The sequence below is a fragment of the Amphiura filiformis genome, chromosome 3 (assembly GCF_039555335.1).
Source record: "Amphiura filiformis chromosome 3, Afil_fr2py, whole genome shotgun sequence".
In the NCBI taxonomy this organism is placed as follows: domain Eukaryota; kingdom Metazoa; phylum Echinodermata; class Ophiuroidea; order Amphilepidida; family Amphiuridae; genus Amphiura; species Amphiura filiformis.
In genome coordinates, this window is record NC_092630.1 from 79,818,057 (window position 1) to 79,840,741 (window position 22,685).

Consider the following 22,685-nt stretch of genomic DNA (forward strand, 5'->3'; position numbering starts at 1 on the left):
TGGTAGTATAGGTGACAAGAAATACTTTTTTTTCAACATTGCTGTAGTATGGTTGTGGTAACCTGTTACCTGTGGCTTAATTAAGTTTCAGTGAAATAATGTCGCAAGTTAAAAATACAAAATATAGCTCAACATTGAAAATAGAAGCATTTTAACCAGTTCCTTTTTTGATAGTTGTGGAGCACCAAGTTCATGAAGTCATAAAAGAAATCAGGAACCACTTATTCCCATTTTACATATCAACTTTATTTCCCTAACGTGTTAGCAACACATATCCAAAATTTTAACGAAATCCGTTGATAGTAAGCTTTCCAAAATGAAGTGAATTTAAATCATCAGTGATGTACCACCTTTTGGCTTCTACTTTTAAAAGCATGTAAGCTACGTTGATACCGATGCCACCAATAAAACGAGAAGATTTGCCCCTTCATTTTGCATACCACTTTGTCCATTTTTTTTTGTAATTTCTTCACAAAATGCAAAAAATGCAAAAAAAATCAATGGGTGTAGTACCCCTTAACTGATATGTGGAAAGCTCACATGTATATATGTTATACACTATCCAAAACCCACTAGGCTTTAGCTCACCTAACATGATGTTACCAATTCTACATATAAAATTACAATGAACTTGTATTATTGACTGCTTATGCATGGGGTTGTTGTTCTATTCTTGCTCCAGGATTCTTGTTGGAGAACAATTACATTACTCCAGAAGACTGTCAACAAGACATTAAAGCTGCTGGTCAGTTCTTCAGTGCTAGCTGTGTACCAGGTGAGATTGATGCATTCATATGCCTCACACATATATCATCTACACTTGTTTGTATAAAAAATGTTTAATTACTTGGTATTTTTAAGTCCGTAAACATGAGCGTAATTAAATTTTCCCTAAAAAAGTCCTTGTGCATGCTCAACTAAAAATGGTAAAAAGTAAAATGGTCACTGGTGGGTGGTGGAGTCCACCACTCACATTTGGAGCCTACTATTGAAGGTTAATTTTTAATGCTGGTGCACTCATACTCAAAGGACACATGTATAATGAATTTATCTTTACAGTGTCCACTGTTGGTAAAATCATGCTAAAAATATCAAATTTCTGTCAACTGCCATATGGCACTGAAACTCTGCTAGCTGCATTCCTGCTGGTGTATTGAAATATCAATACACCAGCAGGGATCAGGATGAAAGTACTATTCTTTAAGTAAGACATTTCAGGCTTTATATAATGTATATGAAGTAGGTAAAGTTTTAAAATTAGATGTAATAATGTATATATTTTATTGCATTATTTGCATGTTATAGGTGTGTTGTCAGATGCATACAATCCAAGTGGTGATAATCCTCGTAACTTGTGCCAGGCATGCAAGTCACCACAGTGTGAACGCAACAGTAATGAGGCTTATTATAACTATGCTGGAGCATTCAGGTATGTACTAGAGTTGCAATCAAAAAGGCTTATAATAACTATGCTGGAGCATTCAGGTATGTACTATAGTTGCAATGAGGATTATTATAACTATGCTGCATTGACTTGCCATGCACAGTAACGATGTTTGGTAAATGATGTGCTCATCAGTGTGATCTCAAATGATGACATCTCGAGTCTAACCGCACAGAATTACCGGATTTACCGAAATGGTCAATTTTGCACTTAGTACTGGTTTTGAAACTTGTTCACTTTTTTTTCATACCTGTAGGTTTTCCCTGCCCAGCAACATAGACATTAGTATAAAATTGTTTTTCATCCATTGATCAGTAACTGAATATAAAATCAAAAATTATCAGTAAAGATTATTTTGTGAAAACTTGACAGATTAAACATGTTAAAATTTAATTTACTATAACAGTCAATATCTTGTCAAATTTGTGGATTAAAAGAAATAAACCTGTTAAACTGCAATGTTTGGTTGGTGTGTGCATGTGCAGGTGTTTGGCTGAAGATGCAGGTGATGTTGCATTCATTAAGCCGCAGACAGTACTGGACAACACTGACAACAAGAACCAAGACACCTGGGCCATCAATCTAGCTTCTAATGACTTTGAATTGTTGTGTCCTGATGGATCTCGCAAGCCTGTTTCTGAAGCTGCAAGCTGCAACTTGGCCCTGGTAAGTTGATTCACAAATTACTAGATCGTGTATGTAAGGATGTCAGTTTCCATGGAGTTTCATGGTTAAAGGAAGGCACATTTTCAGACATATGAGGTTTTTTTCACACCAACTGACAATTGAACATTGAGCATCAGCATGGTATATTTCATGTATTCAGGATATTTTTGACTTCACTCAAGATTTTCAAAAGTTTTCAAAAGTGGGACTTCAGGCGATGAAAAAAAATCTGTAGAACGTGTTTTTTTTTGGTATTTTTTGGCCTTAGGGAACAGTTTACAGAAATCCTTGTTTGAATTATCATCATGATTTCAGATGCAATGGGATTTGCATTTATTTACACTGAATGTCATAATATTTGAAGCACAGACAGGGTTCCCATCAACTCTAGTGCAAAATAGAATTTTAAAAATTGGCAAAAATCATGGGAAAAGAGTGGAATTTTGATTTTGGACATTGAAATTCCAAAAGCCATTGCATTTTGATTATGGGAATGCCAACTCTAGAACTAAACACCCAAAGTTGAGGAAAGACGTGAAGGTGAGAATAGAAACTTTGTAAAAGAAAGCAACAGAAGTGTTTGTTACCAAATGCAACATTGACATTCCTACAGGTTCCACCTCATGCAGTGATGACAGCAAAAACCAAGACTGCAAATGCAATCTCTACATACCAGAATCTATTAACCAATGCACAGGTAAGAACATTGTCATTATTGTTTAATTCATTTTGTTTTAATTTGCTGCCATTTTTATCCTCAAACAGAAGTGAGATCCTGATTGGTTGATTGAATCATTAATATGGGAGTCGCCCATTTAGGTCACCCCCTCCCCTTTGAAATTTTCACTTATATTGTGGCAAATTAAGGTAATGTCTGCCGTAGCAGGTGTATGGACTTTAACTGGAATAGCCCGTCGTAGCTAGTCTGTAAGAAATTGAAAATTACAGTATTCTTGAAAAAGTTACAATCGCATTCAACCTTATTACTTTTAGTAACACTCCCTAATTAGCGCCCATGTGTACTTAACAAACTGGCATCTATTTATATGCCCCCATTTAATGGTCTTTATCATGAAAAATATCCAGTTAGACTTTCAAAATGTGGTAAACTGGTAATAGGATGACTTATTTAAACACTAGGCCACTAAATAGTTTGAATGCAGTACTGGGTAGGTTGTTTTAGTAAACAGAGGGTGTGTATAGCTATACTAGAACTAACAACCATGGTTACATTAATAATATCTTGTGATGTTAACAGGAAATCTTTGGTGCTGATACCAACACTGAAGGGTTCTTGATGTTTGACTCCTATGCATGGAGTGATAGTGACCTCATCTTCAAAGACTCGACAATCCGCTTGGACAAAATCACCAACAAGAATTATGCCCAATTCCTGGGAGACAGCTATGTGGGCACTATTCAAGGTAACAGATTTGCAAAGCTGTAAATTGCATTTGATAAAGGCCTTGAACTTTAAGTTCTTCTTTTTTCTCTTTTTTTTTTCAAAAAAAAAAAAACCCAAAAAGTCTAGGGTCGGTCGGGTTAAGCCAATCAAACAATTTTTTTAGGCCTGAGCGTACTTGAATTCAGCTAATGCCAGTACAGGGTTCAGACCTGGCGACATTGCTCATCTTAGACGCAAAGTCTCTTTTGTATATGCTCACACTATTTGAAAGTAACAACTAACATGAAAATGATCACATCTCCAAATTTAAATGTTGACCATTTATAGTTTGAAATATGTTTCTATAAGTCTTGACATTTGAAGCATAATTCTGTATATAATATATAGGCCTATATATTAAATTAGAAAAATTCATGATAATTTTGCTTGATTGTATTGCAAGAAAGTGCAAGACTAAAATCACCATTACAAAGCTTGGTAGAGATTTGCACATACACATGTGTTTGTAAATGCCTGGAAAGTTCCTGATTAGCTGATTCTTTAGTTTAGGATATATGTGACGTGTCATGTCAAAAGGAGACACTTTTGGGCAGGTTATCAATTTTGAGGTTTTTACATATATCTTAAATAAAGAGATATTTTGCTCCACAACGCTGTTTTCCCCAATGAAATCAGACATCCCTAAGGGAAGATATTGAGTTCGTAAGTTATGGTATTATAAAATTGGAAATTGAGATATCGGCCTTTAAAAATATTATTGACAATGTTGAGAGTAGGAATTACCAAGAAAATTGTCTCAAAAAATACAAGATGCCAGTTATATTCCGGTCTGAAACTATCAGACAATATTCTAAACATTAATAACATCACAAATTCGCAACAAACCCAAATTATGAAAAAATCTCCCCGGGCAGATTTTTGGCTATTTCTCCATTTGCGATCCTGCCCAAAAGTGTCTCCTTTTGACATGACACGTCACATATTGGCATATCTGTGGTTAACATTTGTGTGATTTACAACACATAAGCTTACAATTGCACTAAGTCAGCAGTAAAGCACTTCAGTTTGACAATTTTAATGTGATTACCTATCCAGAAGTAAAAACAAAGATTCTTCAATGTGATTAATAAGTAATTTGGAGACTAGGTTTATCAATTTCAAGCATTTGTGCATCACACATTGTGGATGATTCAAAGAATTCTAATCCATTGATATCTTTTTCTTGACGCAGGTATCAACAAGTGTCCCTCCAATACTCTCCGTTGGTGTGTGATTTCTGACCAAGAGTTGGATAAGTGTCGTGCCATGTCAGCTGCATTCAAAGTCAAAGGTTTGACTCCTGAGATATCTTGTTTTAGGGAGATGGACCATGATGGCTGCATGAAGAGCATTTATGGTAGGTACACTATACAAATATTAGCTGATGGCTGCAATATAATCACAAGGTGAAAGATACATTGTTCCATTCCATGGACTGGAACAGTGAATGGAACAATACATCTTATATTTTCGACCATTACATGAAATTAAGACAGTTACTATTTGTTTTACTTTTATATCACTCGTACATGTATTCTGCTACTACAACTACATTTGTACTAAGGCGCAGCGCTGTGATGGTAAAAAAGTATCACACAGAGAGGCTAATGGTAAAAATGATAAATGTCAATGAAGCAATAAACTGTGTAGAATTTATGTATGAGTTGTATAAGTTACAATTATTGGCCCACAATGATCTTAGTCGGTCACACCAAGTTGATATATGTGTGTGATTAAATGTATGTGTTAGATAGGGTTTGTACTAGATTGTTAATTTCAGCCTGTATATGGCTGCAGAATTGGAGACCCAAGAAGTAAAAAAATATTGGGTTATTTTCACCTCAACTACAGGGCGAGTCAAAAAAAGTGCACTAGGGTAAAGAAGCCATCTTCATTTTAGAACCAGATTGAACTTTACAGTTTTTAAGACTTGAAATTAATGAACGCTATATTCGCAAGTAACTTGTATGTAAGGATTTTCCTATACAGTAATCCTTACCATTGCTGTTTTATTGCACTTGCAGATGATGAAGCTGATGTAGTGACTTTGGATGGAGGAGACATCTTCCAAGCAGGCACAAGATATCAACTAAGACCAGTGTTGGCTGAATATTATCAAGAGCAAAGTGATGCTAGTTATTGGGCAGTGGCTGTGGTCAAATCTAGCAGTTCCTTCACCATCAATGACCTCAAAGGTATCCCAGTCATTGTGACTTGCATAATTATCCTGTCTACAGGAGTTACCAATTAAGTGTCTATTTGCATTAAAGTTTTTACACTTTTGTTATTCGTTTTCAATTCTCGAACAGTAACACCAATGTCAATGATTGTACTGGTTAAGGGAACCAACCAAAAGATCGATGACGTCCTATAAACGTAACTAGTTTCGTTTCTCAGCCGACCCCCTACCGCCCTGCCAGAAACGTGATAATGAAACGTTGAAAATTTTGACATAATAATGACACCTACTTCAGACCGCTGTTTTTGTACAAACGTAATCGAGTATTTTTCCCCTCCCCTAAACGAAACTAGTTTCATTTATAGGACATCATCAATCTTTCGGTTTGTTCCCTAACTAATTATGCTGGAACAGACATTTTCAACAATTTAAGCATTTGTACTCTAATGTTCCATAGAAACCTATCAAAGCACTATATTTGAAGTATCATAACAAGTCATCCAATATTGGCTTTTATGCTTACCAACCTTTTGACAGCAACCTGCTAAGGTCAGCTGTTGACTTGCATTACAGTTCTCAGCACCACTGTGAAAAGAATGCCATGCCAGGGTCAGGCGATGCAATTTTTCTTGGTTAGAAAATAAGATGCCCATACATCATTTTGCGCTTCAGGACCATATTTATGTAGTACAGGTGCTATATCAGAAAAAAAGGACCAAAAAGGGTTTAGAGGTATTAGGACCTTTAGCAATGGCAGATAAACAGTATGGTACTTAAGTTTATTAAAGACTGACAATTGTCCACATCTGATGAGCTTAACATGCATGTCATCATAACAACTCTGTAACCGTTTACTATGGACATCCAGAAAAAATGCTTTATCACAGTATACCAGAATTTGCACCATTTTTGTTACATTTATTTTCATATTTGTCTTATTTTGTTTGATAGGCAAAAAATCGTGCCATACAGGTATTATGAAGAGTAGTGGCTGGGTGGTTCCTATAGGTCACCTGATTGACAGAGGTGACATCAGTGTGGAAGGATGTGATGTAGCAGTGGCTGTTGGTAAGTATATTGATGATGATGGGAGGGGTAAATGGTAGTGTTTGGGGTCCATAGGGCACCTAATTGACAGAGGTGACATAAGTGTGGAAGGAAGTGTGGAAGGATGTAGCAGTGGCTGCACACAAAAAGTATCCATACACTTAAAACAAAATCTTACAGACACTAAACCTAAATTACCAAATAAAGTAATCAATAGATGGATCATTTTATTCTGTGTATTTTTACACCTCATTATACCAAGTTGTACCAATTTGAATGGAAAAAGAGAACATTTCAAAAGTGACACATTTGTGATATTTCCTCCTTCAGGGCAATTCCCACCAGCTTTTGTAATGGGCTCATCACAGCATGACAGATCAACACTCACTCGCTGTGTTCATAATTAGCATGCTTCAAGATTATAAAGTTTTGTAATCTTTGTCACTTTCAAAATGCTACATTCATGAGGTTATTGTGTGCACTGCTTCATGTTGCCCCAATCTGCCTGTGTATGTTTCATTTATTAGTATTATATTAAATGTGCAGTGAAAAGTTTGTTTCAACCTGCCCCCCACACTTTTTAGGTTCTGGAGCGCACTGGTGCTCAACAATTCACAACTTCTGCAAAAAAGACCTCCGTCAGTACATTAACAAATTTGTGCCCCCCCACCCCGGTTCCGAAAACCTGGCTGTGCCACTGTTGTAAAGCATAGTCAATAGAAAATCAGCCCTTGATCAATATAGGAAAGGGGCTATAAACACAGGGATGTGATTGTGAGTTGTACTTATGTTTTGTTTCTTTTCGTTTTAGGTAATTTCTTCAGTGCTAGTTGTGTACCGGGTGCTCAATCACCAGCATATGATCTAACCAACTCTAATCCAGACAACCTCTGTCAGCTCTGCACAGGAACCAATGACAACAAATGTGTTCGCAATGCCAATGAGCCATACTATGGCTATGATGGTGCTTTCAGGTATTCTTCTTTCCTCTAGATTATTGCTAATGCATGCAAGATGTGCATATCACATATGATAGATGTTTCCTATTCACTTGCAAAAACGGGACAATATTAGATTGGAACAAGATTAAAGATGATTTTAATATAATATTATTTCCTTTTGTTTCCTATTGCTTTGGAACTGCTGATATCTTTTGAACTGGTTGTCCAGTAATGGGGTGGTCTACACAATGTAGTATTGAAAATACGGAACTCAAAATTGAATATGACACCACAATTCGTCAGCTTTCTACGATAATTGCCCAAGTCATTTTTTGTAATTTTGAGAGCGAAGTACAAAACATGGTTCAAGCATGCATTTAAACATATTTATTCACCAATTTTTGCACAAGAACAAATGATAATAAGACAAATTAACGGGGATATTCAGAAATAATTAGGGTGATTACTTAACTGATGCATGCTTGAACCATATTTTGTACTTCATTCTCAAAATTACAAAAAATGACTTAGCAATTATTGTAGCAGGGTGACAAGGCATGTGGAATGCCTTGCCGTCACATGTAGTTTCAAACCTGGATTTGCAGAGCTTCAAGTAGGGGGTTATTAGCTATCTAGACGCAACCCTTCAGCGTTACCAAATTTGATAACTGCTCTAGATTAGCTCTGGCATAAAATTTGCGACATTGTCGTTATTTGATTCTTAATGATTTTCAACTCCTCCCAACCCCAGGTGTCTCGTTGAAGGCGCAGGTGATGTTGCCTTTGTCAAGCATACCACGGTATCATCCACCCTTGGAAGCAGTATGGAATTCCCATGGGCCAGCTCCTCTACAAAGAATGACTTCCAGCTGCTGTGTCGAGATGGAGGACGGGGTGCTGTGGATGATTGGCAAACATGTAACCTGGCTAAGATAGCCTCCCATGCATTGGTTACCTCATCAAAGAAGACTACTACACAACGCTCTCAAATCGCTGATTTGTTGCTTAATGCACAGGTGAGATTGCATCTTAACATACAAAACCTTTTCATGAAAGAAAAAAAACACTCATGGCATTTTCTTGTTCACAAATGCAAATATATCATTACTTTACATGATTTGCATAATACTGGAATACAAAGAAATATTTTTCAGGCTCAATTCCTCCAGATGGTTGTCCAGTTCTTTCACAGGCTGGGTGGACGCAAAGCCATTAATCCACTGTTCAGCTCCAACACAATAACCAATCAACTTCATTATTATGTTTTCAGGGTTATTAGGAGTTAAGAAAACCTAATAATGATAATATTGGATGGCTTATTTCGCATGATACCATAACATATCGGATTCGTCATATATCGAACTCGCCGTTGGCTCGTCTGATATTTTTATGACTCGTCCTATATGTTATGGTATCATGCTCAGCCATCCAATATTATATTAAACTTGGTATGCTGATATGGTGGCTTAATGTGCTGTGTAGTTTTGTGTCATGTTAATTCCATATTTTGCCTGAATTTTCATTAATCCACGTGGTAGCTTAAATGCAATAACTGATCAACTTCAACTTTGTATTGTGATAGGATATAGTGGTCTGATGTACGTTATCATTTTGTGTCATGATATTTGAATTTTTTAAATATTAATGAGCTTATTTGCATATTTTGCCTAAATTTGTATGAATCCACTTTGCAGCTTATCGTAAATGCACTCAAACTATGTATGTTGATAGCATAGGGTGGCCTTTACCTGTATGAGTATGACTATTAATGACTTCAATTGCATATTATTATCGTACGCCATGGAATAGAGTAAAGATTATAAGAACGCTTCCGTCTGAAGATCCGTCCGTCAGTCATATCGGAATATGTTTTACTTTTGATGTTATGTTTGTTAATTGGTTTTAATGGTTAAAGTTTCTTTTAGTAGAGAGAAACTGTAAAACTATACCATTGATTTAGAAACACTGTATATAATTGTTCCTGATTTTTCAATTGAGTACACACTCTGTGTTTACATGTTATTAGCACCTTTTGTTATCATATACTGTGAGTAAATAAAATGAGAGCTATAAAATACAATCAATTAGGCCAGGCAAATATGTTGGGGAAATTGTAATATACCCATCATGCAGTGGGAGTTTTAATGATATTTTGCCAAATGTAATCAGACTTGCACTCAGAAGGTCACTTAATCAATTTGCATTGTGGGATATGATGCCATCAATCCCATGTCTAGCCACTAATCTACACTCATAAAACCTAATATTATTTGATTAAATGGCCATTAAAATTGATAAAAATCTAGATAGTTGGGTTGCCTTCAATTCGAAATGGTCACAGTTGATGAACATAGAACGTTATACATGCAATGTCAAATTGGGGGGGTGGGGCAAGGGGTATCATTTTTTCAATCAATTTAGTATCCTTTGTGTCGTTATCATTATACAATAAAAAGCCCTTTAAAAAAGGAATGGGGCCCCCAATGGGAGCTTTGATGTGAGATGCTGAAATCCGAGGGGGGGGGGGGGGGGCACTCCCACTGTGAAGGTGATGCGTATGTGTAGGGCTGTTAAGACCCCCTTTTTCACCATCGCTGTCACCAAAAGACCCCATTACCAGTACATGCTGTGTAAACCAAAGACCCCATATTTTTCCTTTAGATCTATCACCCAAAGACTTTGAAATGAAAAAGCCATTTGAAGTCATTTAGAACTAGAAATTCAATTTTCGAGGCTTCTTTAGGCTCTCACACAAAGTCCCCATTAAAAAGTCATTCTCATCCAATGGGGGTATCATTTTTTCAATAAATTTAGTATCCTTTATGGCATTGTGTCGTTATCATTATAGAATAAAAATTCCTTTTTCAAAACAACAAAAAACAGTAACAATCCTGTTGACCCTGGCTGGAGAAAATTATAAACGACTGCAAATTAGTCTATGAGTAAATTGTAGGTCAATGAATTATGCAAACCACACAAAATAACGTTGCACAAGCCAGTGATCTCCTTGCAATACAAACCGCATAAAATAGCGTACGATACGTTAGGTGGTCTACTTGTTTGTATTTACAAACCTGTTGTTCTAATTTCACTGGCTGTCATTTATGTATACAAGAACCTTTCTCATAAATAAGAAATATTTTCATTTTCATAATACAGAAGTTGTTTATTCTGAATGCTTATTCAAACCATTTTTCCACCTTTCAGAAACACTTTGGTCATGATACCAACAATCAAGGCTTCAGGATGTTTGACTCCTCTGGGTATGCAGCCAATGGTAATGCTGGCTCAGATCTACTGTTCAAGGATGCCACCATATATCTTGCTGATGTTGGTGCACGTGATGAATATGATGAATATCTGAGCCCTGAATATGTCAAGGATCTTCATGCCATCAACTGTGATAGTACTAACGATGCTGCCTACCTGCATCCATCCATCACCATCTTGTTGTTGCTGGTAGCCATCCTCAAGGCGATCTGATTATCCTAGCATGCCCCATGGAGGAGAGGGCTATTGTTATGTCGGCGTAAGAAGCGCCACACTTGGCCGCCCGATTTAGTCGATCGGCGTGAGTCGGCGCCACGACCTGGCGAATAACCTTCATTGGGAGTTTCAAATGATCTAGCAAACCAGAACAGGATTTGCATGTTATTTAGTAGATAGACTTTCTTAACAAACTGGTTAGATCAAAAGCCAGTTTTAAGGTTGAATGTGTTTTATCTAGATTTCTCAGTACTGCAGCAGACTACTCCGAATTCTGCTACCTCTTTCCTATTTCCTTTATCATGCAGATATTGCTTTGCTTCTCACCATTTCCACCTTAAAACCCACATATATTTGTATATACTAACATCTATCTATCCAGGTCGCTTGGCTAGGAACCTCTGCCAAGAAGCTCACAGTCCCGGGTTCGAGCCCCGGGTGTGCTAGAGCTGATGGTGCAGAGGGAGAGAAGAGATGATGCTATCTGTAACCCAAAAATACTAACACAAGAAAACAACACTTGATATACCTGCAAAGAGATTGTCTGCATATTTGTATGATCGATGTGTGAAATTTACTGCAAAGTTTGTGTTAACACAAATTTGTCAAAGTTTTGTAAGTGTCTTTTAGTTAAATTTGTTAATGTCTGTGATCACAACTCATTTTCACTTAGGAGATTTGTTCCATCATAATTCTGAAAGGTTGTTATTCAGAAGTTATCTGAAAATGGTAGTAACAATTAGGCCCTAATTTGTAACATAATCATGGGTCAACTTTTTTTCAAAAAATGTCAAGGTTTTTCAAATAATATAGTGAAATGCTGTATAATTGCTCCAAACAACTAAAAGCATGCTTCCTATAAGAAACAACCTACCAAACTGTTCCTTCACCTCAACATGCAGTTATTGCTACTTTCCTCAAGTTTTTATTTATTTTGAGTCTGTTTGGGTGCATTTTGTCTGGAGATTTCATCTTGCCCCTTTTTACATTTTTTTTTATCACTATAATTTGTTTTTGAGTTAGTCCATAAAAACTAAAATGTTCAGTGTCGGCATAGAGGCAGTCAGCCTTACGCCATCTTGTCATTGGTGCAAGTCTGTGTGCTTGTCACTATGTTATCACAGGATTTTTTTTATACTTGAAGGTATATAATATTGATTTTACCCATAAGATGGCCAAAAATGATGTCACACAGGGGACCTCAATTAGGCTAATCCACAGGGGGAGTATGAATTTCAAATAGAATGAACACATTACAATTAGGCAGCTGCATTTGAATTTCACACACCCTCTGAAAATGATCTATCACAGAAGGAGGGTGAGTTTCAAATAGAGTTGGTTAATGTGATATTCCACTTGAAATTCATAATCCCCCTACACAGGGGGAGTGTGGACTTTAAATGGGTTAGCCCAATAATGTTGGATAATTCCATGTTTGATAACATTTGAGCCATTGAGATTACTCTGCACTGGGGAAGATAATTGTGAGGCTATATGATACTAATTAAATATCAGGAGCTTGATTACATTCAAGTTATTCATATCATGAGTTACACATAATATTCATGGTTGATGAAAAGATTTATATTAAACAGATGAAAAACATTTCATGTTACAAAAACAATGATATGTGTATATATAGAGATCAATTTTATGAGGTATGAAACTTCTAACATGTGTATATACACATTGTGAATTGATTTGTTTTGTATATTATGTGAATTGAAATTTCATGTGTTAATTATCAGATGATTTTAATCAACAAAATTTTAGCCGCAATTAGGGTGATATTTTAAATATGTTGATCATACAATCTGTACCAAAGTGATTGGTGCCCATCAGTTTCTGATGTTTTATTGAAAAGCATACCTCTTGAAATTGCAACAATGGACCCACTTAATAATTTACCAGAATTTGCAGTTTTAAAGAGGCATTTCATGATCCACAGCCTCATCTCCCCCTTCCTTTCTAAAAAAAAGTTGAGATTTTTATACCACTGGAAACCTTTAGTTACATAATGTTTGCATACAAAAAATGTCTTGCTGATCAATTTGTGTAGCAAAAATATCGTCAAATTTAAATTCCAGAACGAAATTACAACACTGAGCTGTGTAATACACAATATCATGCATGACTCCCAAACAAAAAATCTGAATCAACTGATATTTTGAGAATAAGATTTTTTCGTGGATATCTACTGAAAATTTTCATAAAAAGAGGATGCTAGGATCACAAAATACTCGAAGCTTTAAGTACATTATTTACCGGACATTAAGTGGATCTAATGTTGCACTTACATGTGTCACTCTTTTTCTTCTGTCAACTATGTGTACCAATCATTTTGATACAAATTATATCCCAATTAAAGATTGATTGAATTATTTCATTTCTAACATAAAGTTGAAAGAATTTATTAATGGTCACATATTTGGTACTGGTACACAACATTTTAAGGGATCATTTTGGCACACCCTGTACATTACTCATTTTGTTATATTAAAGATTAATTCAATAACTTGCCAGTGGAGGTTATGCCAAATTTATTCCCATACTTTTAACAAGGTTGGTTATTTGGGGTTCAATTTATCCAGGGTTTGTGCATTATAATTGGAACTTTTATAGAAAACAAATTAAAGACTTACAAAGTGGATGTCTGAGTGGTCATGCAGTTATGTTCATATCTTTCATGTGTTTTATATTTAGCTTGCACAGACATGGGCACACACAAAAACAAACACACAAACCCTTGTAGGTCTTTCATTTTATTGTTTTAATAATTTAAGTAATCAAAGAGTGAAAAAACAATGTGATTTAGCATTAAATGCAATTTATTGAAAGAAACTGTGATCTGTATACATCTCTGCTAGAAGTTTGCAGGTTCTATTCATCATCGAGTTGTTGTATAATCTTTGTGTTCATGTCAAGATCTGGAATATTGAATTTGTGGTTAATAAAATTGATAGTATCAGTAAATATGAGTTTGTGATTGATTTATGTGTCATTGTTGCTTACATTTGGAAACTTGGTAAATATGAGTTAGTGGTTGATTTAATATGTGTCATTGTTGCTTATATAAATCTCCTAACATGTTATGGCTGTGCGGGAGGCTCGAAAACTTGGAGCAGTGGTCAGCCTGTGAGCAAGTTCGAAAGCTTATTTTCAAATTCTAAAGATTTATTTTTTATTCCAAGAGTGACGAAATATGTATTTTAGACTTAAAGTTGATAGGAATTTTTAAATCGTTAAGTTTTTCCACAGATACCCTGGGCTATTGGGTGCCTACACAAGACCCGATGAAACCCGTGCCAAATCCAAATGCTGACCATTGGTAATACAAAATATTCAAGGAATGCGTTGTTCATGTCCTGGACTGAATAAGTGTTTCACACGGCTTACCCCAAAACTGCTTGCCAATATGTTTTGGCAGATGAAACGGCACAATTTGAATCCTTTTTTCCACCTTAGTTTGATTAGCTCGTAATCGGTGGGAATTGTCATGTTAAGGGGGTACTACACCCCTTGATAAATTTGTGTCTATTTTTGCATTTTTCTCAAAAACTAATAACACAGTGGTAACAAAAGTATATTATAGGGGCAAGGAATCCAATTACTACACTGGAATTTCAATGACCCAAGACAAGTGGTTTGTTATTTATGATAAGAAATAAGGTACCGCTAGGAGGTACCTCATTTCCTATCATACTGAACTGCTTGTCTTGAGTCACTGTATTTTCAGTGCGGTCATTGGAGTTCTTGCCCCAATAATATACATAACTTTTTGTTACCAGTGTGTTATTATTTTTGAGAAAAATTCAAAAATAATCACAAATTACCACAGGTGTAGTACCCCTAAGCTTTAACACTACGCCGAAAAGTAGACCGACGTTTAGGGGACGGTCACTCACTTCTGCACAGTATTTTGTGGAGCCTGAGAGCACATCGGACACACCAAATTGCATTCTGAATGCGAGTGTCCTGATGGTATCAAATAATTTTGATTTCGCGATATAATAAAAATTTTATGTCAAATTATTGAAAACTTATATTTTTGATATTCCTCGAAGTGAACTTAAAATTATTTGATATTAGAAGGATATTCCTCGTATTCAGAATTCAATTTGATGTCTGATGTGCTCTATCACAAAAATACTGTACAAACGTCGCTATCCGAGCCCTTATGAGAAGAAAGTAGACAAAGTATAGGACTTTGCTGGTCTGGGGTTATTTTTGTCAATTTTTTTGTCCCTCTTAGGGTCACTTACCGGACCCAGAGCCTGTAAAGGTTGCAGGAAGGGTATTAAGTTCTTGTCTCATTTAGTTCTTGCGCTTTGAGTCTCGGAAAGAGTTATTAGGTCCCATTTAGGGTTACTATACGTTAAGGGCTGGGGTATGAACGTTTGGACAGTATTTATTTTGGGACATTAGAGCACATCAGAAATATCGAATTGCATTCTGAATACGAAGAATGTCATTCTGATATCAAATAATTTTGAATTTTTGAAATTCGCAATTTAATACACATTTTATGGCAAATCATTAAAATTGATATTTTTGATATTTAACAGTACTTGAAGTAAACTTTATAAATCTGATGATTTATACTTAAAGTGTATGTAGGTGGGTTGAAAAGCCGACGATCAATTGAAAATTTTGACCTTTCGTATTGAAGATATGGATTTTTTTCCCAAAACACCAAAAAAAAATTAGGTCTTTTGGGAAAAAAATCCATATCTTCAATATGAAAGGTCAAAATTTTCAATTGACCGTCGGCTTTTCCTCCCTGCTACATACACTTTAAGAATATATCATTAGATTTATATAATTTACTTCGAGGACTGTTATATATCAAAAATTCGAAAAATATCAAATTTTATAATTTGTCATAAAATTTGTATTATATTGTGATTTTCAAAAATGAAAATTATTTGATATCAGAAAGACATGCTTCGTATTCAGAATACAATTCGATAGGTCTGAGGTGCTCTCATGTGCCACAAAAAATACTATCGAAACGCAATAAACGCTCATTTTAGATCCCTTAAGCTACCAATATTACGTTTTAGAGCCTGTGAAGATTTATAAGTTTGCAACGTGTGAGATGCTCAAAACTTTCCAAACTCATACTACTTACTAGGCTCACATAATATCTTCACTATTTATTAAAGTGTTTAGCTAATCACACAATGTTACCAACAAATGCTTTGAAAACACATATTTACCGATTATTAAAAATAAAAATTTAAAAAAAATCATTTTTTTTTAAATATCAGAAGAACATTCCTCGTATTCAGAATGCAATTCGATGTGCTCTCACGTCCCACAAAAATACTGTGCAAACGTCGCTGTCCGAGCTGTTAAACATCCTTATTTTTTGTCCGTGCCCTATATTATTTTGGGTTACCACAACATATTCAACAACCCCTTCCCTAATTCATTTTATGAAAAAGTAGGCCTATACAATAACGCCGGTATGGAGAGAGGGTGAGGGAGCTTTATGAAGAGCTTACTTTGTTGCAAAAGCCCTTACATCTACCTCTGGCTGAAATTGGGTTATTTGCATGACATTATAGAGTTGGTAAAAATACACATTTTTGGTGGTTGTTTGACCTTCCTACCACCTTCCTTTCCGGAGATATCGTATATTTCCCGTTTGGGAAATCTTAAGGAATTTCCGGAAATCTGAACTTATAGTCTTGTTTTAATTTTTTGATGTATAGGCCTATATAGTAGCCTTGAATGTTCTTTAACTGTTTAAACTACAAGTACAAGGAACTGTTTTTGGATCACTATGTGGTCACTATGTTTGAAAAAATCATTTTAATTAACAAAAGTTGTAGAAAATGGCATAATTGCCGAATTTAATTAAAAATTCATAATTAAAAAAATAAATAAGATATTTTGATCTTTTTTGTTTGTTTTTTGAAATCATTAGTCAAGTTGCAAAAAATAGTGCAAAAAATGGGCTCAAAAAACACAACAACTTGATTGCAAAGGTGGTTTCTAGAAAAGGGGTAAATGTATTTAGTTGCAAAAGGCCTTACATCCACAAAGGGCGCAATACAAAATAAATAATACAATAAATAGGCAGGCTTGAAAATTGTACCAAACCTATTCTTTTAGTTTCTATTCATCAACACTTTATTCAAAACCAAAATTGAATCAAATCGAACAAGTAATAATTGCACAATTAAAAAAACTGTTTTTCTCAAAAAGTGGATGTATTGCTTCTGTAACTAAGCTCTTCATAATAGAGAAAGTAAGAAGATTTATTTATTTATTTATTTATTTATTTATTTATTTATTTATTTATTTATTTATTTATTTATTTATTTATTTATTTATTTATTTATTTATTTATTTATTTATTTATTTATTTATTTATTTATTTATTTATTTATTTATTTATTTATTTATTTCATGAAAGGTTCATGAAAGGTCTTCACAAACGTATCTTCAATAATTTATCTAAATATAGTATACGAAAATTGCGACATTAATTAAGATATAATAACAAAAAGTGCTTATAATAACTTTTAAGAACAAGACTAGACTTGCTTTGTGAAACGTCATCAATTCCGGACTTCTTAATTTCTTATGTCCGCTAAAATAATGGATTTCTTCTCAATTGAGCACTTGTCTTTGTGGCCCGTGTTACGCTGAAAATGAGTCTTCCGGTGTTCTATACACGCGAATACCTGAATAGCACCAATCATTTAAACAGACGCAGGCGAACATCGAAGAAAACCCCACACAGGTATGTAAAATATTATTTTTAATTATTCTACTACACAATTTCATTCATAAAATCGTGTCATTGACCCTGTTTAAATATCGGGACCTGTAATTCATAATAATAATTTTATTCAGATATAAGTCCGTTCGGCGCGTGCCTGGTTCATGAATAATGCATTTTGCCCTGTCAAATCACGAATCTCATTATGGATTTTAATTCATTGAGTTCACACAAGCGTATAATAAACACACGGTACTCTCGCTCTATTATGATAGAATGCGTATAAACCAGAGCAGAAATGGTAACAAAATTGCACCTATTTTTGCAATGTGTAGAGCATCTGGCTTATTTTAAGCATATTTTATTGCTTTAATCAGTGCGAATGATGTACATCATGAGCTGATGTACACTACAGTGCAATTTTGAAATGGTGAAATTTTAAATTTACATCAGCATGATTTTAAATCCGGCAATGGAATCGGGTGAATTGAGCTACGGGAGGCATAGGTGAGTTAATCTGTTATTTAAAAATGTAAAAAATATCAAAATAACAAAATGTAAAAAATATCAAAATGTTCTTTTTTTAATAAACATTTCCAAAGAGATATATGATGGAAAAAAATGTGTTATAGGACGTGTATATTGTTTATTTCAATATTGCAGTTTTTACAATAAATACACCAGTGTTCTATGTGTCAACGTCAAGTGAAAATATATGTATAAAAGGTAATGATGGTAAAAATGCATAGCATTGCCTGGAGATCAAAAATCATGGTGCCTAAAATTAAGAACTTATACCATCAAATTTCAAGTTATGATAAACGGGATACCTTAAGACAAGGTGCTTTTATTTTTACAGAATGCTGCCAAGAGAGCAAATGAAAACCCGAGATACATTATATTTTGCATTGGAGCTAGCCATAATATAAAGTCGTCGATCGACTTATTATTTTTTAATTTCATAAACTCGCGCGATATTTAGTATGAATGGCAAGAGTTAATTATCATGCAAGCTATATGTGTGCACAGCACAATGACAAATAGTGCACTCGTGTCCTTATTTATGATTAATTAAGAAATGATAAACCATATTGATTACAGTGAGCCGTGTCTTAATTTGCTTTAATTGCAATAGTTATTACGAAAGTAGGAATAATAATAATAAATAATAATGATAAATAATTATAATAATAAAAAATAATAATAATAACAATAATAATGATAATAACAATATTAATAATAATGATAACAACAATAACAACAATAATGACGATGATATTAATAATAATAATTATAATAATAACAATAAAATAATAGTTATAGGCTAATAATAATAATAATAATGATAATACCAACAGCAATTAACAAAGAAACAAACACCAACGTGATTACCGGGATAAAGTGTATACCAAATGCTTCCTTCATAAAATAAACACCCAATATTTCGAATTAATGCGCATTATATTCGTGAAAAAATGTATACTTTATATTTGCCAAGAGTATCAATAATGCAACACTTATATATAGGAAAATATATATGGTCTCGGGTTAATTAAAATGTTAGAAAATTGCCCGTAATAATACTATTGAGATTCAAATGCTCATAATTGCACGTGTGCGATTTTCGTAGAAATAAAATCACCCATTATAATTTTAAAAAACGTAACTGGCAAATGCTATATATTTTGCAAATATCTGAAAATGCATAAAATATCGGACATAATGTGCAAGCAAGCACACACCCACAGTATAGATAATCATTAACCATCACGGCACTCCTCAGTCGGAAAATTACAATTTTACAATTCTTTTAAAAGATATCAATTCTAGACATATGATTTTAGAAACAGATGTAATCAATGCCATAAATCGGTGAATTTATTGCATAAAATGAGTATGCAAATGACTAGATCAATAATATCCATCTGGTGCTACGGTATAAACCTATACCAGCATAACTATATAGAATTTGGTAAAATGCAAATAAGATAAAATCATCAGCAGCAGCACGTATATAATACGATATAAAAGTCAAGCCATGTGAACCCGGATTTATAGTTCCTATATTACAATACAAAACATGCTAAAAGACCATGCAGTGATAAACATGATAATAATTATATTGAAAATAATTATATTGAAAAAAAAATATATTGAATCTAATTCAAATTGACACGTCTGTACGGGTCATCAGTGTGCACATTAAAATATCAAATAAGCCCAGGGGCCACTCATAGTGTACGGATGCGTGACCATATTTTTTAAACCCCTTAAACGAGTTTTACCCTACCATCAAATTTAGCCCCTTAATAAGGTAATTTAATATAAAATTTACCTCCTAATGAATGTTTGGCTAGTGAAAATGCAACAAATGTACCATTTCTCATTGTTTCTGGACTTGTAATTTACCAAAAATTTACCTGTACCCAAAACAAGTTGTTCAGTTTCAGAAAACTACCGTTATTCTTGAAAATCAGTGTTTTTAGACCCTAAAATGCGTCACTCGTGTAACTTGCCTAAAACAACACCCCTTTTTACTTGTTTTTTTGGTCACGCATGCGTACAGACCATTAATGTGAGTGCCCCCGGGCAAATAAGTTGGCGCATAATCATGTTTTTAAATTCCAAGTACTTGTCAATGCAAACTTATGAAACATGATCTTTATCCATGGCGTTGTTTTTTTAAAAGTTAGTTCTTGTTAAATCATAAATGTTAAGTCAATTCACGAAATTTTGAGAAAATGAAGTCTTTTGGATTCTCAAGAATAAAAAAGAATACGTCCTTTAGCAAAATAAAGACTTACCGTCATTTTAAAACAGTATTGTATTTTAAAGAGGGTAAAAACAAATCGTTACATTGTATTTGTAGACCTAAATGTAACGTAACAAATACAATGTAATTGTTACATTGTACTGTTGTATGGAAGGAGCTTGACTTGGTTTTAATTAGTTTTGCAATCAGAATTCATGACGAACACATCAGAATTTGAAAGATGTATAATCTTCAACCTTTGAACGAGATAGACATGTTTTCTCGGTAATCAGAAATCCCAAGCTCTTTCACTTTTAACCAATCAGAACGGTGTCACTCCCTCCTTCCACTCATATTCCAATTGATATTATTTAGTTGTATGTCCTGTAATTCTTTTGGTCGACATCAAATAAACATCATACCTTGAGTCAATCCTAACATCAATCATGTCAATATCAGAACTCAAAGTCCACGATATATCGTGGACTTCGAATTTGCATTGTATCTGTGCTAATTTCTCAAATCTTCAACTCAAACTCCCGCGGCTATAAACAGACTAATTGATACAGAAAAAGTGTTAAGCCTTACTTTACAGTGAAAGTACGTGTAGTTATAACAGCTCTTTTATAGTCGTAACAACTTTTATAAACTGTGTGTTTCCTCAGCTACAGATCCCGATTTGAGTATTGTGGCTCAGACCTCAACAACGAATTCAACTTCCTGCATTCTCCATTCCTACCACCATCGAATGACATTCACACACAGAAGAGGAGACATCTGCTCATGGGCCGTTTAGATCCGTCTGCTAGCGGTGGTGACGTCGACAGTAGTCAAATTCTCCATGTCCCTTCGACGGCGTCGGACCTATTGACGACACTCAATGAAATGCGACTCCTGGCAGAATGTACCGATACCATATTATGTGTTGGAGTCAGAGAATTCCATTGTCACAGAGCAATTCTGGCAGCAAATAGTCCATACTTCCGAGCTATGTTTGCCAATGAAATGAGGGAGAAATCTCAAACAAGAGTGTCTCTCCACGAAGTCTCACCTACCATGCTTGGATTTTTAATCGATTACTGCTATGGCACTCAAATCGTGATTTCTGAGGACAATGCCCAAGATTTGTACGTGGCGGCAAATTTTCTTCAATTTGACACCGTTTCAAGAGCATGTTGTAAGTTTTTACAGAAGCATATCACCGCTTCTAATTGTCTTACCCTTGCTAAGTTTGCAGAGACGTACCGATGCCTTCCTTTGCAGGGGGACGCTGAGGGCTACGTTTTGGCACACTTTGAAGACGTTTCCCAGACAGACGAGTTTTTAGAACTCAAACCTGAACAACTCATGACTTACATTCGACACGACCATCTCAAAACTAGATCCGAAAAAGTGGTGTTTGACGCAGTTCTACGATGGTTGTGCCATGATCCTCTCGATAGAAGCATCTTCCGTAATGACATTCTCAAATGTGTTCGTCTTCCTTTACTCGATGAAGAGTCTCTTGACGAAATCGTAACACGTGATGGTCGAGGTATGGAACAGTCAAGAGTGTGTAAGGAGGCTATCCAAGAAGCCAAATATTGCCAATGGCTGATGAAGCGAGGATATCGGGTGCTCGGTCCTGGCACGGCTAACAGACGACAAGGAAAGAAATCTGACGTCATTGTCCTTGTTGGGGGACATCGTAAAGACGTAGATGGGGAATATGTGTACAGTGACGAAGTGTTCTTCACAGAAGTTAGTGACCCATTAACTACCAGATATCCAAAATGGCACCCATTGGCCAAGATGCCACATCACTTGAAAAGGAAATACAGTGTTGCAGCAATAGGTAAGTAAAGTAATCCTTAACATTCGTTCCTCCTCAATCACCACCTCCAGCAATTTATCGGACAATAGCCTTAAATAATGTCAAACTAATTGTCCAGCCACAATCCACCTAACTCCTTAAACATTTAATAATACAGTTCTCAATCAACCTTCTTCGAGC

General features: G+C 35.0%; 2 protein-coding genes across 5 annotated transcripts in view; both read left to right on the forward strand.

Moving 5' to 3' along the window:
• The window catches only part of LOC140149227 (melanotransferrin-like), a 29,080-nt gene extending 14,900 nt beyond the window's left edge, over window positions 1–14,180 (forward strand). Inside the window, exons 5-15 of the mRNA XM_072171449.1 lie at window positions 683–775; window positions 1,306–1,429; window positions 1,930–2,110; window positions 2,724–2,807; window positions 3,369–3,534; window positions 4,747–4,911; window positions 5,579–5,749; window positions 6,685–6,801; window positions 7,592–7,754; window positions 8,473–8,737; window positions 10,929–14,180. Coding sequence (XP_072027550.1) covers window positions 683–775; window positions 1,306–1,429; window positions 1,930–2,110; window positions 2,724–2,807; window positions 3,369–3,534; window positions 4,747–4,911; window positions 5,579–5,749; window positions 6,685–6,801; window positions 7,592–7,754; window positions 8,473–8,737; window positions 10,929–11,204 — 1,805 coding nt within the window. The 3' untranslated portion in view covers window positions 11,205–14,180. The remainder of the gene's footprint in view (window positions 1–682; window positions 776–1,305; window positions 1,430–1,929; window positions 2,111–2,723; window positions 2,808–3,368; window positions 3,535–4,746; window positions 4,912–5,578; window positions 5,750–6,684; window positions 6,802–7,591; window positions 7,755–8,472; window positions 8,738–10,928) is intronic.
• Window positions 14,181–17,834: 3,654 nt separating this feature from the next.
• The window catches only part of LOC140149228 (kelch-like protein 24a), a 46,780-nt gene continuing 41,929 nt past the window's right edge, over window positions 17,835–22,685 (forward strand). For 3 of the 4 annotated variants that reach the window (XR_011858567.1, XR_011858566.1, XM_072171451.1), the window contains exons 1-2: window positions 17,835–17,961; window positions 21,358–22,526. Coding sequence is in view for 1 of the 4 variants with exons in the window: in XM_072171451.1 (XP_072027552.1) it covers window positions 17,870–17,961; window positions 21,358–22,526 (1,261 nt within the window). In the remaining 3 variants the exon portion in view is untranslated. Of the gene's footprint in view, window positions 17,962–18,272; window positions 18,448–21,357; window positions 22,527–22,685 lie in introns of those variants that run through there. The other variant, XR_011858568.1, reaches the window with a different exon arrangement.